The sequence below is a fragment of the Carcharhinus amblyrhynchos genome, chromosome 15 (genome assembly GCF_965287045.1).
Source record: "Carcharhinus amblyrhynchos chromosome 15, sCarAmb.v2.hapA, whole genome shotgun sequence".
Lineage (NCBI taxonomy): Eukaryota > Metazoa > Chordata > Chondrichthyes > Carcharhiniformes > Carcharhinidae > Carcharhinus > Carcharhinus amblyrhynchos.
This window is the reverse complement of record NC_137338.1, coordinates 40407063-40426292: the sequence shown is the minus strand read 5'-3', so window position 1 is coordinate 40426292 and position 19230 is coordinate 40407063. Positions and strand designations below refer to the sequence as shown.

General features: G+C 44.1%; 1 protein-coding gene across 2 annotated transcripts in view; it reads left to right on the top strand.

Moving 5' to 3' along the window:
- Nucleotides 1-19230, top strand: part of cybb (cytochrome b-245, beta polypeptide (chronic granulomatous disease)) — an 85262-nt gene that overhangs the window by 42269 nt on the left and 23763 nt on the right. For both annotated transcript variants that reach the window (XM_080203874.1, XM_080203873.1), the window contains 4 exons: nucleotides 2715-2810; nucleotides 2907-3017; nucleotides 6774-6858; nucleotides 18205-18344. In XM_080203874.1, the coding sequence (XP_080060000.1) occupies nucleotides 2715-2810; nucleotides 2907-3017; nucleotides 6774-6858; nucleotides 18205-18344 (432 nt within the window). The remainder of the gene's footprint in view (nucleotides 1-2714; nucleotides 2811-2906; nucleotides 3018-6773; nucleotides 6859-18204; nucleotides 18345-19230) is intronic.

Genomic DNA, 19230 nt, shown 5'->3' with positions numbered 1-19230 from the left:
CTGGAATAAACCCACACACACACAGGGAGAATGCGCAAACTCGACACAGATAGTCATCCAAGGCTGGAATTGAACCCAGAACCCGGGCGTTGTGAAGCAGCGGTGCTAACCATTGTGCCACTGTGTCACCCTCATTTAAAGGAGTAAAAGTAAACTATTTTACTCAAATTTCTTCATTTCCTTTTCTGCAGCTGACATTGGGAATGATCTTACCAGCTGTTCACACCACACTCCCACTACAGCAAGGTTGGAGAATTTAGCGGCCAGCCAAATCTCCATTTACTACAGCGGGATAGGAAAATCCCACCGGAGTGGATGGCCCTAACATTCCGGCCATTATGTTTGAATGTTTAGGTAAAAGTGTAGGGTGGCATTTAATCCAGGCCAGTAATTGAAATTTTTCAGTTTTTTTCTTGCCTGATTGCTATGTTATATACATCATAACTGATGTAGTTCAATCTACTTAATACTAATTACTCATCCTGGATGTACACTATAAAGATATTGAAAAAGTATTGTACTTTGGGGGAACCTATTGTATTTGTTCTAGCTTATATGTGTCTTACTTCTCAGTAAACTTCATTCATACTTTTCATCCTGAACTATATGATTTGCCAACATGGTGTATCCAATTAGTTGAAAGGATCAAGTATGCATGATGGTATCGCTCCTACTTCCGGTGATAAAATGATATAATGCTTGCTGATAGACTTGCTATCCTTACTACTTTGTCATCGTGCATCTTTTAGTTGCTGCCTACAGCTGTCTGGGTCCTCACTTCTAGACTTCTCTTCCTAATCCTTACTACTTCGTACATGAAGTCAAGTCTTGGTACATGAGAAACATTACTTTGTGTTTGGAAGCAACCTAAACTGCTGAGAAAATGTTTGGAAAAGTTTAAGTACGAGGACAAGTTGCATAGGCAGATGTATCGAAGCCTAAATGATGATCTAATTGACCTGTTTAAGGTGATCAAGGCATTGCTAGGGTAGATAGAGAGAAAGTAGCTCCTCTCATAGAGAACCAAAACAAGAGGATAATTTGAGCTAGGTCTTTCAGCAGAGATGCCCAGAAAGGATGGTGGAAATCTGAAACTCTTGCAGAGAGGTAAACTGAAAAATTCAAAATTGAAATTGAAAGGTTTTTATTTGGCCGAAGTGTAAGGGATATTGGAGCCAAACTGAAGTTCAGATGCCTTTAAGCTATGATCTCACTGAATGGCTAAATGACCTTCTCCTGCATTTCTAAAATACCCTTGGAATGTCAAGATCATAGCATGCCTTACCAAGCTGTGGATAAAATATATGGCTACATTTCAATCCAGGAATTATCCAGTTTAGAAAATTCATAGAATCATAGAAACCCTACAGTTCAAAGGAGGCCACTTGACCCATTGAGTCTGCATCAACCCTCTGACAGAGTTTCTTACCCAGGCCCTCTCCCCTGCCCTATCCTTGTAATCCTGCACATTTAGCATGGCCCATCCATCTAACCTACACATCTGGGGACACTAAGAAGCAATTTAGCATGGCTAATCCATCTAGCCTGCACATCATTGGACTTTATTTGGTAATTCTCAGTAGTTATTACATTGGGGTGCTCTTGTGTTTTATTTTTGCACACTTTGAATGGTTTTTAAAAAAGAAATTGCTCGCAGTATCAAAATCTGGGCACAATATCACCCACCTTAACCCTACACATGACAAGGATTTTCTAACTTTTAAAGGTGTTTTCCTTTAGTTCATTACTACATACCTTGTTACTTTTGTTTTGGTTCTGATATTTGATGTTTAGCATCTTGGAGTTTTTTTTTGTCAAGTGTTGAATTAGAAAAGCCCTACAATGAAAGTTGTTTCTTTCTCATTAATGAGGTGTCATTTTGAATCCAATAGTTTAAAGGTGTTTCTGTTCTTTTTAATAAATTCAGAAATCTAGGTTAGAACCTAAGGACACACCACAAGTAAAAAGACAGGAGATAAGTCCAGGGAAATCAGAGTGGCACGATGGCACAATGGTTAGCGCTGCTGCCTCACAGCGCCGGGACCTGGGTTTGATTCTGGCCTCAGGTCACTGTTTGTGCTAAGTCTGCACATTCTCACTGTGTCTGCGTGGGTTTCCTCTGGGTGCTCTGGTTTCCTCCCACAGTCTGAAAGATGTGCTGGTTAGGTGGATTGGCCACGCTAAATTCTCCCTCAGTGTACCCGAACAGATGTCAGGAGTGTGACGAATAGGGGATTTTCACAGTAACTTCATTGCAGTGTTCATGTAAGCTTACTTGTGATACTAATGAATAAGCTTATTCCTGAAGGTCGAATGAAACAGGAAAAACTGCTGGGGAGGTGGAGGGAAGTGGAAAGCAATCAATTAGATTTAGAGACGGTGGAATGGGCTAGGATTCTCACATAATGGGGCAACTGTTTCTCTGTTCCACATGCAGGTATCATAGCCTGGACCGCATGTTCTGAAGAAAATTGAGTTAGGAGGATTTCACAAGAATGTAACACAACCCAAATTACTTTTCCTTCATTCATTTAAACAGCAGGGAAGCTGACCAAGATGTATGACCTTCCTTGTCTAATCTTACACTTCCAGAGGAACAAACAAAATGGAACTAGAGAAATCGAAGTTAAGCCACAAAAGACTCAAGAATGTTTTTTTTCTCAGTCCTGTGCAACACGATTCCTTACCATGCTCATTTTTCTCTCTTTTTATAGCTGGTGTGGCTTGGAATAAATGCATTTCTCTTTGTGCATTACTTTTTCGTGTATGAAGATGGACCGAAGTTTTATTACACACGGGAGCTTCTTGGAGTGAGTTTGCATACCTTTAGCCACCATCATTTAGATGGCAGTTCCCTTACTGCAGAAGCACAGCTGCTCACATTTGTTTCATTTTATTTAATGTAGTCTGCACTGGCTTGGGCTCGAGCACCCGCTGCATGTTTGAACTTTAACTGCATGCTGATCCTTCTACCAGTGTGCCGAAATCTGCTGTCATTCCTGAGAGGATCATGTGGGGTAAGTGTTAAAAAATCTACATGATTGCATAAAAATGTGTGCATATTTATCTCTTTTTAACATTTATTAACCACGCAGATCCCCCCTAACACACCCTCACCTCTCTGCCTTTAAATTGCTTGCAACATCTCTCTTGAGAAAGTGGGCAGGCGATGGGTATTGATGTGCAGGTTAGGTTGGTTGACCATGCTAAATAGATCCAAGGGTCAGAGGGTTTAACAGGATAATTTAGGATTACAGAAATAGAGCCTGGGCGGGTTTGGGTTCGGTATAGATTCAATGGGCTGAATAGCGTCCTTCTGTACTATGTATTCCTCCAAATGTTAGTGTTCGTACAGGCAGTGGGATAGACTGACAGAAGCTCCACAGGATTTCCTACCTGGCTTTCAGTTTCAGTGCTTGGTGCATCATTCAATGGAAATTTGGAAATCCCATTTAAAATCCCACAGTACCAGTGAAGCCACAACACGTAAGAATAAAATGACATAGAAGCACTACAGTACAGAAAGAGGGCATTCGGCCCATCGCATCTGCACCGACCACAAACCCGCCCAGGCACTACCCCCATATCCCTACATATTCCCTCTACTATTCCCTCTAAACTATGCATCTCAGGACGCTAAGGGCAATTTTAGCATGGTCAATCAACCTAACTTGCACATCTTTAGACTGTGAGAGGAAACCGGAGCACCCGGAGGAAACCCACACAGACACGAGGAGAATGTGCAAACTCCATACAGATGGTGACCCAAGCTGGGAATCAAACCCAGGTTCCTGGAGCTGTGAAGCAGCAGGGCTAACCACTGTGCTACCGTGCTGACCACAAAGGTGCTTCGCCATACTGCTGATATGGAATTATTTCTGGTTCCAATACTTGATCTTTTTTGTTCATTAGTAGAAATGATGGCCAAGTGTATTATCAATAGATGATTCCTTCAGAGAACTCAGTTAATGTTCTGGGGACCTGGCTTCGAATCTCGCCATGGCAGATTCAAATAAAATATCTGGAATTAGGAATTTACAGATGACCGTGAAACCATTGATGATTGTTAGAAAAACCCATCTGGTTCACTAATGTCCTTTATGAAAGGAATCCTGCTCTCCTTACCTGATCTAGCCTACATATGGTTCCAGAGCCACAGCAATGTGTTGACTCTCAACTGCCCTCCAAGGGATGGGCAATGTATTTATTCAAAATATTTATTCATTCATGGGATGTGGGCATCCCATGTGGCTAGCATTTATTGCCTGAACCTAATTGCCCTTGAATTGGTGATGATGAGCTGCCTGAACTGAACCACTACACAGTTCATGTGATGTAGATACACCCACAATGCTGGTGGGAGGGAATTCCAGGATTTTGATCCAGCAACAGCAAAGGAACGATGATGCATTTCCAAATTTGGGTGGTGATTGGCTTGGGTTGGAACCTGCAAGCAGTGGTGTTCCCAGGTCTCTATTACTTGAAATTCAATAGCCAACTACTGTACCTCAAGAAAGAAATAGTTTATCTCCTTTTTTCTCACCTATTAAAGACACTGACTGGTGTTGAAGGATAATTCCATGTGCCCTCCAATATCTCACCCTTTTAAAGGGCAGGATATTTGGGAGGTTAAAATTTAAAGTTAGAAGTTGAAGTTGTTTTAATAAGAAACTAGGTAGTTACCTGAAATAGGTGGATATTAAAAGGGAATTAGGGGTGTAAATAAGAGGAGGATTAGACCAGAGAAAAATGTGAATGCAGACTTACTGAGATGGCTTGTTTCTGTGCTGCAATGTTTTAAATTGTGTGCCTTTTATTCACTAACTTGGTGGGAATCCCAGAAGCAGATTTACCAGGCTGATTCCTGGGATGGCAATTGTGTCATATGAGGCAAAACTAAGTCAGTCAGGAATATATTAATTGGAGTTTAGAAAAATGAGAGGGGATCTCATAAAAAATTATAAAATTCTAACAGGATTCGATAGAGTAGATTCAGAAAGAATGTTCCCAATGGTGCGGGGAGTCCAGAACCAGTGGTCACAGTTTGAGAATAATGGGAAAACCATTTAGAACTGAGGTGAGGAGTAATTTTTTCACCCAGATAGTGATGAATCTGTGGAATTCACTACCCACCCCAGGCTCTACTTCTGTAACCGTAAATTATCCTGTTAAACCCTCTGACCCTAGGGTCTATTTAGCATGGTCAATCAACCTAACCTGCACATCAAAACCCATCACCTGCCCACTTTCTGAAGAGAGATGTTGCGAGCCATTTAAAGGCAGAGAGGTAAGGGTGTGTTGGGGGGATCTGCGTGGTTAATAAATATTAAAAGTGTTGTCTTATTTCAAGAAGAAATTAGATATAGCTCTTGGAGCTAAAGGGGTCAAAGGATACTGAATTTGATGATCAGCCATAATCAAAAAGAATGGTGAAGCAGGCTCAAAGGGCCAAATGGTCTACTCCTGCTTCTAGTTTCTATGTTTCTAGGCAAAACATTTTCAATTATGAGATTATTTGACCTTTGGTAATATGTCTATTTGTACACTAAAAAGATGAAAGAATAAAGGCAACAGCACATGCTCCTTTTAGCTGATAGGATGGTGGTACATGTTGAATTCCACATGCCTTTTGAAAAGAAAAATCTTTGCTAGATTTGCTTGAATAAAAATCTTTGCTAGATCACTGCTTGACGCAAGCAACTCACCAAAGCTCCCTGGACAGCACCTCAAAGGACAGGAGCAGCAATTGTATGGGAACACTACCACTTGCAAGTTCTCCTCCAAACCACACATCATCTTGACTTGGAACTATATCATTGTTCCTTCATTATCACTGGGTCAAAACCCTGGAAGTCCTTTCCTAACAGCACTGTGGGTGTACCTGCACCAACCTGACTGCTGCCATTCCAGAGGCAGATCACTACCACCTTCTCAAGGGCAGTTAGCAAAGGATGAAAAATGCGCACCTAGCCAGTGACATCCACATCCTGTGAATGAATTTTTAAAAAGGATTACTGCAGGTGGCAGTAACACAGGAGAAAGACAGGGGTTCCTTACTGCCTGCCATCCATTTTAATCCCTTGCTCTCAACGTTAGTGCTGAGTGAGGGGGGGGGCGGTTAACATCACAACTGCAGGATTCTCATTATATTACATACCAGGTACTGAGTATGCACGTGCTTGCCTGCATATCATGGCAGAGATAACAATGAGGTTAAGATTATCATTGAAGTAGGAATCAGACAGTAGCTTTGGGTAGTGCATTGGTGCAGTTAAACACAACTGATCAGAATGCTGCTTTCCAAGTTGCCCTTTCATCCACAAACTGCATTGTACCAGTATCTCAGCAAAAGATTCAGTATTGAAATATATGGAATGGCACGAATTTGCTTTACCTACACAGACATGCAATAAACGCACCAGAAAATGTTTAGTTTGTCCATTCAAGAGTTAAGTACATTTTTAATGTGTGATACCCTTGTGGAGTGAACCACATTAAAATGGCTCTCTGCTAACACAAATTCCAGGTTCAACGGCAATTAGGGATGGGCAATAAATGCTCGCCTAGCCAGCGACATCTGTACCCCATGAATGAATAAGAAAGAAACATAATAGGACGCTCAACAAGAATTGGGAACAATTGAGAATTTTTCTCCTAATTATTTGAGCTTGTACATTGTTCTAGGTGATGCTGATATCAGCAGTAGATCAGTTTAAACATACACCTGTATACTTGATACAGTCTTTTATTGTAACATCTGTTTTAATTCCAAGTGCTGCAGAAGAACTCTCAGAAGACAATTGGATAGCAACATCTCCTTCCATAAGCTGGTAGCTTATATGATTGCCCTGCACACAGGTAAATTAGAAAGTTCTAACTATTAGTTCTCACTATTATAGTGAGTTTTGTTTCTTCCTGAATTCAAGCCAAGAAATCAGATGAAGTAAGCTGCAATATTTAAATGGGTTTTTTTGGGGATCAATAGTAAAACAGAGTGTTCATAATCAGAAAGTTTCAGACTTACTCAATCAGCTTTGGAAGGAGCTAATCAAATTCTTTACCACAAAAGGAACTTCAAATCTTCCCCTCTTTGGAAACCACCTCAGCCTTGTGTAAGTAATGCAGGTGTCTGTAATTACATCCTGTGTTAATGCTCAAGCATAGATGACGTGTTGTCTGCACTAAACACAAAGATAACCACAATTGTAAAATAGCAACATTGACATTTCTAAGTTTATGAGGCTTCATCCTGATTTTTGAATTAATTTTGGAGGGACACTGATCAGATTTGATCTGAAATCAGAAGGTGCCCCTATATGCCACGCTGAGGAATTGACCTCACTATGAATGCAAATAATCGAACCAGTCAGCTGAGACACACAAGTGCGCAGCTAGACATCAGTCAAGCAATGAAAGGAGGAGAAACTGACTTCCCGTCTGATGAAACTCATCACCTGAAATATGGGCCTTGATGTTGGCCACTTCAAGCTGGGCAGGAGTGGGAGGGTGGAAGGTATAAAAGAGTTAGACTCAGGGAACATGACCTCCACTTACAGTTCCCACATCCACATTCTTTTTTTACAGCATATTGGCATATTTAAATTGGTTTCCACAGTTTAAAATTAACTGTTACTGCACAGACAGTGAGAGAGACTCAAGGGCTGCTGGCTCCACACAATAAATAGAAGGAAGAACACAGTGCAGCCAGAATGGTGAAATAGTCACTGTAGTGGTATGGGGAGTCCGGTGCATAAAGGGTTAATTTGGGACTAGGTGCTGCACCTTCCACACAGTGATGTACAAAGATGCATGATCCAGACCCAAGGTCAGTTTAGACATGGGCATGAATGGTAAAGAACATCCTGGCTCCCAGCATCAGATTATGGGAGTACCCCAAAGGTGTGCTGGGAAATCCCTCTTGGAGGTTCCCAGGTAAGGCTTTACCCAGCAATTGTCCAGAAGTGATATCTTCTTGACTGGACCTGACAAGTTTCAAGCCAGAATTACAAAAAGCAAAAGCCGAATGCATGAAATGGAAAGTTGAATAAGGGAAAAAGTATCCAAAGGTTAAAAAAAGGGCAGGAGAAAGGATTCGATGATGAGGAACTGTCAATAAACATACTGGCTATTGCTGGTACAACAAACTGTTACTGGGTCACTCCCTTATTGGACAGACAGTTGTGAAAATGGAGGCAGACACTGGAAAAGCAGGTTCATTAATATCACAAACTGTTTATCAAGAAAAGCTTCACCATATTACCTTGAAACCCTTGAAAGTAGTGTTTAAAAACCTATACTGGAGAAGTAGTTCTATTGAGGGGCTGTATTGATGTACAGTTTGTAGACTTATCCTTGCATATCGTTAAAGGAAACTATCCAGCACTAATGGGAAGAACCTGATGGAAAAGGTCAGATTAAATTGGTCAGAGGTAAGTCTCATGACAGATTCTGAAGAAAATCTAACAAAAAGTCCAAAGGAACAGAGAATAGCAGCTGCTGAAAAAGCTTTGAAAGAAGCTGTGGCCAAGGCTCAGGCTAGAAGTGCTGGGACCAAGATGATGAAGGCTCAGCATAGGGCAACAAATATGTTTCAGGATTGAGAAACAAAGGATGAAGTGTTTATGAAAGATGCTTTGACAGAAGTGAAGGTCAGAAGTACACTGGAAAATACAGTGAGGATTGTCGGAATGCGTTTACATGTTCCCTTTGTAAATTCCAAGCCACGGAGGAACAAGAAGTTGAGGCACATCAGAAATCTTATCACAAAGAAACCTTGGAGTTCATTGGAAAGAACATATTGCTTGGAAAAAGAGTTGTTAACTTCCTTCATGCATCAGTGATCAATAAGAATAAGAAGATTGCTGATCATAAACAAAGGCAACAACAGGAGCAAAAGCAGCCAACAAAGAAAGCCATGAAGGATGTTTGGATGGGAGTTGCTCCAGATGAACATATGAAAAGAGTTGGAACTGCTCAGAGTGCGGTCCGCAACACTAATATTCCTTTCCTATTTCACTCTGTACAGCAGCATCTGAAGTCCAATGAACATACCCACAGCAGGAAGGATTATTATGACCTGGTCTGGCTCAACAACCCCATCGTAAAGGCTTAATTTGAAATGTTCTTGAAGGGTGAGAACCCTTTTGGAAATGTTCAGGAGCAACAGTTTCAATTGGATAGTTTGGAAGTTGCATTCATGACAAGACCTAGAATATGAAAGTGAATGCAGTGAGAATGCAGCCCCAAGGATCCAACAGAGGCACACCATAATCTGGAGAAGGCACTGCACAAGCTGTGTCACAAGGTTCAGGTAAAGAAGGCCCTGGTAAGCAGCATGGAGGGCCAGCTGTTGGCAACAGGAAAACAGATCGACAACCTAAGGCAAGAACTAAAGAGGCTGGAAGCTGAGCTTGAGCAAAGTCAAAGAGCTCCAACACCTGCAGGACACCAGCTCCGCCTTACTCCAGCTAAGATCAATCCTGGATGTGCCACACTCAGCAGTGCGAATTAAAGAACACAATAGAATGAATTACAAGAAAAGTTCTATTAGGAGTTTAAGTTTATTTGTTAGTGTCATGTGTAGACTTATATTAACACTGCAATGAAGTTACTGTGAAAAACCCCTCGCCGCCAAATTCCAGTATCTGTTCATGTACACTGAGGGAGAATTTAGCATGGCTGATACAACTAACCAGTACATCTTTCAGGCTGTGGGAGGAAACCGGAGCACCCAGAAGAAACCTATGCAGGATGTGCAGACTCCACACAAACAGTGACCCAAGCCAGAATCGAATCTGTGTCTCTGGCTCTGTGAGGCAGCAGTGCTAACCACTGTGCCACAGTGGAAGTAGAGAAGAAGAAGAGACAAGCCTTTGAAATAGCAGCAGAATTAGGTCATATGATGAGAGAATAAGATGAAATGTCGTGTTTTTCATCAGGATCAAGAGGTCCTGGCAAGGAACTATACCTCAACTGAAAAGTGAGGTATGTGCCATCAACATAACACAGGCAGGACCAGTCCCCTACACTGTAAAAACCCAAGATGATGTAATATGGGGATGACATGTGGGTCAAGTTTTGGCAACAAGAACCAATCTGCCAGAGATAGAACTGACTGAGAATCCACATCAAGCTGTGCCAAGAGAAACCTGAACCTTCCTGAGAATCTAACACCACCAGAACTAATTGGGGAAGGCAGTACCTCGGTTGAGGACACTCCGACACCAAGTCAACCTCAGAACGTTATGTTGACTGTGATTAAGACAACCATGGATGACATCCAAACCAAATCAAAACCACCAGAGGTTGCAGTAAACACTAAAAAGTAGATGCCTGAGGTTAACATAGAACATAGAACACTACAGCACAAACAGGCCCTTCGGCCCACAAGTTGCGCCGACCACATCACCTACCAACCTACAGACCTATCTATAACCCTCAATCTCATTAAACCCCATATACTCATCCAGAAGTCTTTTAAAAGACCCCAGCGAGTTCGCCTCCACCACCACTGACGGCAGCCGATTCCATTCACTCACCACCCTCTGAGTGAAAAACTTACCCCTAACATCACTTCTGAACCTCCCTCCCCGCACCTTAAATCTGTGTCCTCTTGTAGCGACCATTTCAAACCGGGGAAATAGCCTCTGAGAGTCCACCCTATCTATTCCTCTCAACATTTTGTAAACTTCTATCAGGTCGCCTCTCAACCTTCGTCTCTCCAGGGAAAAGAGTCCCAGCTCCCTCAACCTAACTTCATAAGGCATGCCTCCCAGTCCAGGCAACATCCTTGTAAATCTCCTCTGCACCCTTTCAATAGCTTCTACATCTTTCCTATAGTGAGGCGACCAGAACTGCGCACAATACTCCAAATGAGGCCTGACAAGGGTCTTATAAAGTTCCAGCATTACCTCCCGACTCCTAAACTCAATCCCTCGATTAATGAAGGCCAGTACACCATACGCCTTCTTGACCACCTCCTCCACCTGCGAGGCCGATTTAAGAGACCTGTGGACCCGGACCCCAAGATCCTTCTGCTCCTCAACACTACTCAGACTTCTGCCCTTAATAGTGTACTCGTTCATCCCGTTGGTTCTGCCAAAATGGACGACAACACATTTATCCGCGTTGAAGTCCATCTGCCACTTCTCCGCCCAGTCCTGCATCCTATCTATGTCCTGCTGCAACTTTTGCCATCCTTCCAGATCATCCACAACACCACCGACCTTCGTGTCATCAGCGAACTTACTTACCCATCCCTCCACTTCCTCATCCAGGTCATTTATGAAAATGACAAACAACAAGGGTCCCAGAACAGATCCTTGAGGCACTCCGCTGGTGACTGACCTCCATTCAGAAAAAGCCCCATCCACAACCACTCTCTGCCTTCTGCAGGCAAGCCAGTTCTGGATCCACAAGGCCAAAGGCCCTTGGATCCCATGCCCTCTCACCTTCTCAAGAAGTCTTGCATGGGGGACCTTATCAAACGCCTTGCTGAAGTCCATGTACACTACGTCCACGGCACTTCCTTCGTCAATGTGTTCAGTCACATTATCGAAGAACTCAACTAGGCTTGTAAGGCACGACCTGCCCTTGACAAATCCATGCTGACTATTCCTGATCATGTCAAACCTCTCCAAATGTTCGTAAATCTTGTCCCTCAGAAGCCTCTCCATCAGCTTACCAACCACTGAGGTCAGACTCACCGGTCGGTAATTTCCCGGGCTATCTCTGTTCCCTTTCTTAAAAATAGGAACTACATCCGCAATCCTCCAATCCTCTGGAACCTCTCCCGTCTCCATTGACGACGCAAAGATCATCGCCAGGGGTTCTGCAATCTCTTCCCTCGCCTCCCACAGTATCCTGGGGTACATCCCATCTGGTCCCGGCGACTTATCTACCTTGATAGAATTCAAAAGTTCCAACACATCCTCCTCCTTAATATTCACGTACTCAATCCTTTCCATCTGCTGCAAATCCATAACAAAATCTCCCAGATCGGCTTCCACCGTGAATACTGAGGCGAAGTACTCGTTAAGCACCTCCGCCATTTCTTCTGGTTCCACACAAACCTTTCCCCCCTCACCTTTTATCGGTCCTATCCCTTCTCTTCTTATCCTTTTACCTTTCACATATTTATAGAAGGCCTTGGGATTCTCCTTAATCTTACTCGCCAAGGTCTTCTCATGACCCCTTCTGGCTCTCCTAATTTCCCTTTTAAGTTCCCTCCTACAGTCCTTATACTCCTCAAGATCTTTAACATCTCCTAATTCCCTGAACCTCTTGTACACCTTCCTTTTCTTCCTGACTAGGTTCAACACATCCTTTGTGCACCACGGTTCCCTCGACCCACCAAAACCCCCTCGTCTCATCGGAACGTTGTCATTCAGAGCTCCAGACACACATTCCTTGAACATCTGCCACCTTCCTTCAGTACTTTTCCCTAAGAACGCCTCCTTCCAGTTTATTTGTCCAAGTAACTTCCTGACTTCTTCGTATCTCCCCTTACCCCAGACAAACACCTTCCTAGCCTGCCTGATCCTATCTCGTTCCAACGCAATTGTGAAGGAGATAGAATTATGGTCACCATATCCAAGATGCTCTCCTACCGAAAGATCCGTCACCTGCCCTGGTTCATTCGCCAGTACCAGGTCAAGTACAGCCTCTCCCCTCGTAGGCTTGTCCACATACTGCGTCAGGAAACCCTCCTGAACACACCTAACAAACTCCTCCCCATCTATACCCCTTACCCTAGGGATATTCCAGTCGATGTTTGGGAAATTGAAGTCTCCCATCACGACAACTCTGTTATTAAAACATCTCTCCAGAATCTGTTTCCCTATTTGCACTTCAACTTCCCTGTCACTATTGGGCGGCCTATAGATTACACCCAGCAAAGTTTTTGACCCTTTGCTGTTCCTAACTTCCACCCACAGAGATTCTGTAGACAATCCCTCCACGACATCCTCTTTCTCTGTAGCCATGACACTATCCCTGATCAACAGTGCCACGCCACCACCCCTTCTGCCACCCTCCCTGTCCTTCCTGAAGCACCTGAAGCCTGGCACCTGAAGTACCCAGTCCTGTCCCTGAGACATCCAAGTCTCCGTAATGGCCACCACATCACAATCCCAAACAGCTATCCACGCCCTAAGCTCATCTACCTTATTCACTATACTCCTTGCATTAAAATATATACACTTCAGCCCCTCAGTCTGGGCATTTCCCATCTCCACCACCTGTCTAACCTCCCTCGCATACTGCCTGCGGTCCTCCCCTACCTGGGAGCGAACCTCCTCCGTCCCAGTTTCCCCAACACAGTTCCCTCCCCCCATCCTTTCTAGTTTAAAGTCCCCCCGGTAGCCTTAGCCAGTCTTCCCGCCAAGATACTAGTCCCCCTGGTATTTAAGTGCCACCCGTCCCTACTATAGAGGTCCCACCTACCCCTAAAGAGGTCCCAGTGATCTAGGAACCGAAATCCCTGCCCTCTACACCAGTCCCTCAGCCACGCATTCACCCTCCACCTCATTTCATTTCTTCCCTCATTCTCCCTTGGCACAGGCAGCAATCCTGAGATTACTACCTTCGCTTTTCTCTTCCTCAGCTGCCTACCCAGTTCCCTATAGTCCTTTTTCACAAGTGCCTCCCTCTTCTTACCTACATCAGTAGTACCTATATGTACTACTACCTCCGGTTCCTCACCCTCCCCTTTCAGGATGTCTGGGACCCGCCCAGAGACATCCTGGATCCCAGCCCCAGGGAGACAAACCACCATCCGCGACTCCCTTCTACGTCCACAAAAACGCCTGTCTGCGCCCCTCACTGTGGAGTCCCCTATTAATACTACCTTTCTGCTTCCCTTTTTGATTTTTTGGCTCACTGGCTCAGCTCCAGAGAGCTGGCCATCGCTTCCTCCCTCAGATGAGCTGTCCCCCCCAGTAGTACTCAGGCCAGAGTACTTATTTTGAAGGGGGACATCCACCGGAGTGCTCCCCATCACCCGTGTTTTCCCCTTCCTAATGGTAACCCAAGTGCCCTCATCCCGTTGCCCTGGTGTGACTACCTGCTGGTAGCTCCTTTCTATAACGTCCTCACTCTCCCTAACTAGCCGAAGGTCCTCGAGCTGCATTTGCAGCTCCTTAACCTGGTTTCGTAGGGCCTGCAACTCCACACACCGAGCACAGGTGTGGATGTCTGGCAGGCCAGGAGCCTCCAAGACCTCCCACATGTTGCATTGGCAACAACATACAGGTCTCACACTCATATTTACCCCTTATAGCAACCCAAAGGAAAAAAGGAAAAAAAAAACTTACAACTTACCTTATCTCTTTGGCCCTGTGAGCCAAAGCACTTACAGCACACACAAATACAAAAGCAGTCTTACCAGCTCTCAGACAGAGCCCCTCTCTCTCTCTCTTTTTTTTTAGGTTAGGGGAGGGGGGAGGGCTGGGATACTCTACCCGTGTAGAGTATCGGGAATCCCCTCCGGTCTAATTTATAGTCGGGTAAAAAAAAACGCGACCCGAGTGCCCCCGCAACTACTTCCGGGGTCAAACCGGGGTCAAACTTAAAAAAAAACAATCAAAAAAAACCCACTAAAAAATAAAGTTAGTTTCTAAAAGAAAAAGTCACTTTTACTCACCCACAGCTCTCCACTCTCAAATCGCAGCCTCTCTTCAATGCTCCCACGGAACAATGAGGCTGGACCCCCGAGGTGAGTAAACTTTTAAAGGTGAAAAAAAAAACGCGACCCGAGTGCCCCCGCAACTACTTTGAACTAGGTTCAGCAACAACCGCTCAGAGAGAGACGACCTCCGGAACATTTGACCTATTGACTGTTGTTTATTAATCATTCATATAGCTAATTTTGATTGCTGTTGTTATGCTGTTATTGGTGTCAGGAACCTTTTGACTTAAAGGAGCAAAAGTGTTGTGTATTCATGTCGTTTCTAATATTTCATCAGTAGCAGCTTTACAGTGGAACAGGGGCAGTTTAAGAGACTGATCATGTGATGTTGTTGCAAACGGGCAATCTATCTTAGCAGCCGGTAGCATTAACATCCTTTCAATAAACCTCTTTGCTTGTTTAAACCTGTGAAGCCTGCAGCCCATCTTTCAAAACCACCACACCAGTAAGACACTGGCTGGGATTTTCCAGCCCTTCATGTTGGCAGGATTTTCCACTCCCACTGATGGATTTCAATGGCTAGCCAACTGGAAAATTCTGGCCACTGGTGGTAGCTACAAGTTTCGAAACTTTTACTGGTAAAATACAATCAAATTAAATGTTACGCAACAAATAAAGAATTCCTCATCAGGCCATGAACAGTCACTCTGGGATTTTGATCCAACCAACAATTGCACCTGTAAGTAAATTCAGAGATAGATCAGCATCCCATATCTAAAAAAGGAAAATTTTTTATATTTCAATACATTAGTTGTTAAGATTCAAGGGCCAGTGTATTGGCACTAGACAAATTTAACATTGCAGTCAGTAATGTCATATTGATCTACTTCCACAAGCAGTTGTAACCATAATTCAAACAATGTTCTGAAAATCATTTAAGGTTAATTATCTTGCCATCACTTGGGATGTACAGGTCACTGGCTGTGTCTCCAAGGTTTGGAAGCATTTGGGCTGAGTTTTGCTTGGATGTTGTTGGGGCTCCAGCTGTTGCTGCCATAGAATGCCAATGGTGCAGAAGGAGACCATTCAACCCATTGAGTCTGCACAACCACAATCCCACCCGGGCCCTATCCCCATAATCCCATACATTTACCCTAGCTGGTCCCCCTGACACTAAGGGGAAATTTAGCATGGCCAATCCACCTAACCCACACATCTTTGGGGTGCAGATGGGCCTCAGGCATCTCCTGTGAGGCAGAGTGATTTTTTACTTCTTCCACCTGCTCCTGGAGCTGGGAGACATGGAAGAAAAGGACAGGAAAAAGAGAGGGAGAGGAGAGATAGTGAGGGGGAAAACAGAGGGAGGGTGAGTGGGGAGAGGGAGAGAAATATAGCATGTTCTGTCGTAAAGCTAATGTATCAGTACACTTCTGCTGTAAATTATAAAAATACCATTAATGCCACTCTAGGAGGCCATTGGGTCAATGCAAGTTTATGTTTCTAAATTGATGCTGCTTTAGTTCCAGGAGAAGGTGTAAGTAATAGTCAAATAAATGAGATTCCCCATTCTGAGAGTGCCACAATTTCATTGTGTTGTTTTATATTCTGAGTCTTCACAGGGCTGCCCCCTCTTCCTCCAGGGTCTCAACTTTCTGGCATAGGAACGTTCTCTCTTCTCTTTGCCTCCTGATCCTCTTATCCTTCTTTTGAAGTGGTGATTGGTTTGAAGTGCAGGCGGGGGTGGTCTAGAGGTGCAGATGGGCCTAAGGCACCTCCTGTGAGCCAGAGGGATTTTCTGCTTCTTCCATCTTCTCCCGGAGCCAGGAGACATGGGAGAAAGGGATGGGAATGGGGGGGAGAGGGGCGATACTGAGGGGGAGAAGGGAGGGATGATGAGTGGGGGGAGGGAGAAAAATACAGCATGTTCTATTGTAAAGCTAATGCATCAGTACACTTTTTCACCATTCCTTGTAGCCAGGCCCTCCAAGAACACCTTCAGCCTCACAACTCCAATCACTTGTCTTTCTTCTCAATTACCGACTTCCTCCCAGCATGCCCAACTGTCCTTACTGCAGGCATCCCAATTTCTGGGGATTGTCACCAAGGATCCCAGACTACAGCTTTGTAGGTTCTTCAGCTGCTTCCAGCCTCACCTACACCCTCCCTAACTCTGTGAATAATGGGGCCATTATTTCTGTCTCCCTCTCCACAGATACTGCTCAGCATCTTGAATGTTTCCAGCACTTCTGTTTCCATTTCAGGTTTCCAATATCTACAACATTAATCTTTTGTTTGACTTCATTGTTCTGTGCCGGATTCCTTCAATTTTTTCAATTGCTACCTTGTGGAATTGAAGGGGACAACTTGAGTCAAACATTACAATTTTAAGGTTAAGATTAAGAATAGCTCAGAGTAAGATTGTGTTAGACTTGTAATACTTGATGATATTTTACAACTGTAACTTTAAGAAAATTATCGACGTGATTTTCCCAGCCCATTGCACTGCTCAGGGTAGCACAGCAGGACGTGAAATGTCAGCGGGAGGCCAAAAACAGGAATGGCAACCAGCGTCTGACCAGTCACAATCTTCCTAGGCCATTTTTTTTGGACTTAATCAGCTTGGCGCTGGGGAAAAGTATGAGGCTGGTTACAATATGGAAATACAGATTTCCATCTCTTTAGTGAGCCCAGAACACAATCATCTCAGGCTTACTAAAGTTTCGGACCCTACAGTTGGAGGTCCTCACCTGCAGGGATTATTTATGATCACCCAGCATTATGGGATCAGGTGTGATGGCCTCACTGGTGGGACCAGAGACCATTGAGACCTCCTGTGAGATTGGGGCTGAGGGGGGGACACCTTGGGGAGCAGTGCAAAGAGGGTGAGGCCTGAAGGGGGCCGAGCCTCATGGGGCAGGGCCAGATGGAGGTAGGGAAGGAGGTGGAGGGGGGGAGGGAAGGGAGAACTGTGCATTAGGGCACTGGGGGCTGATGTGGGGCTGACCATCGGAAGCTGAGTCGGGTCTTCAGGGGGCCTGCCAATCGTGGAGGGAGGGGTTTGGTGCCAGCAGCTGGGAGAGGCGGAAGGCACATGTCAACCGATTTGGGAGATCAGCACATGCACACTGGTTATCTGAGCAGTCTGATACCGGTCTCTCTGGCGGGATTAGGCCCTGCTCCCACTTGCTGATGTAAATCTCCTGAAGGCCTCTCTGATACAGTAAATTCTAGAAATTAATTTCACTAAGCTTGCTCAAAAACCAACAGGAAAAACTCCTGTTTTCCTGCCTGTTTGGTATTTAGCTTTTCTTTGGGAAAATCGCACCCTATTTGTGTAACTTTCAACAAGGAACCAGACTATGCCACATTGACTATTTATCAGATTTTCATTTAAACACTTTTACTAATGGATTGAGAACCATGGCTTTAGCTGACTCCATTGGCCATATATTGCTCATTAGTATTTAAATAATGCACAATCTCTTTGAACAATAGATTAACCCCATTAGTTTTTTTTTACCTACATATTGCAATATTTATGCAAGGTTATGGCAGTCTGTGCATTACTTCCTTCACAGCCATTCACATCGTTGCACATTTATTCAACTTTGAGCGATTTATGGACAGCCAGCTGGGTGAAAATGGACCACTTAATGCTGCTTTGTCTAAAGTGGGAAACAACGGAAGTTATCTGAATCCAATTAGAAGCCCTAACACGGTAAGATTCAATTTTCCATTGATGTTTAATGAAGTTACCAAATGTTACGGACATTCATCATACTGTATAGAAAAGGCCAGTCAGCCAATCAAATCTGCATTAGCACTCTGACTATCTTACCCAGGCCCTCTCCCCCACCCTAAACCCATAACCCCACATATTTACCTCAATAATTCTCCTAATCTACACATCTTTGGACACAGGTGCAATTTAGCATGGCCAATCCACGTAACCTACAGATCTTTGGACTGTGGGAGGAAACTGGAGCACCTGGAGGAAACCCACACAGACACGGGGAGAACATGCAACTCCACACAGACAGTCATCCAACTGGGAATTGAACCCAGGTCCCTGGAGCTGTGAGACAGGAGTGCTAACCACTATGCCACAGTGCCACCCATCATTAGATATTGCATTAGTTGGTAACTTTTAAAGGCAATGTTCACATTTCAACAGATATTTTACGGAAGAGCAATAGAATTTTAATTTTTCCACATACTACTCTTTTTATCATCTCCAGACAATTGTCTTTCTAATGGGAAGATGTGAGTGCGCTGTACAGCTTATCACAAGTTCTATCACGGGTGCAACTCTCAGAAGGCAGTTTTCATTGCTGAGTCTGATTCAGACTTTGGTGCACTTTGTGTCAAAGCGCACTTGGCACTAATTAGATTGACCCACATTCATCGTGCTTAGGACTGTTACAGTTATTTGAAAAAAAGGGATATACATTTGTCTGCACCCAGTTTCCAACCTGAATGTGGTGATGAAGTTACAAAATGCATCTGAACCAAGAGGCTGGGGACCAGCGTATAAATCGGGCTGACAGTACCTGTCACATCTCTGCAGGCAGCGTGACAATTCGATGGAGATCAACAAAGAACAA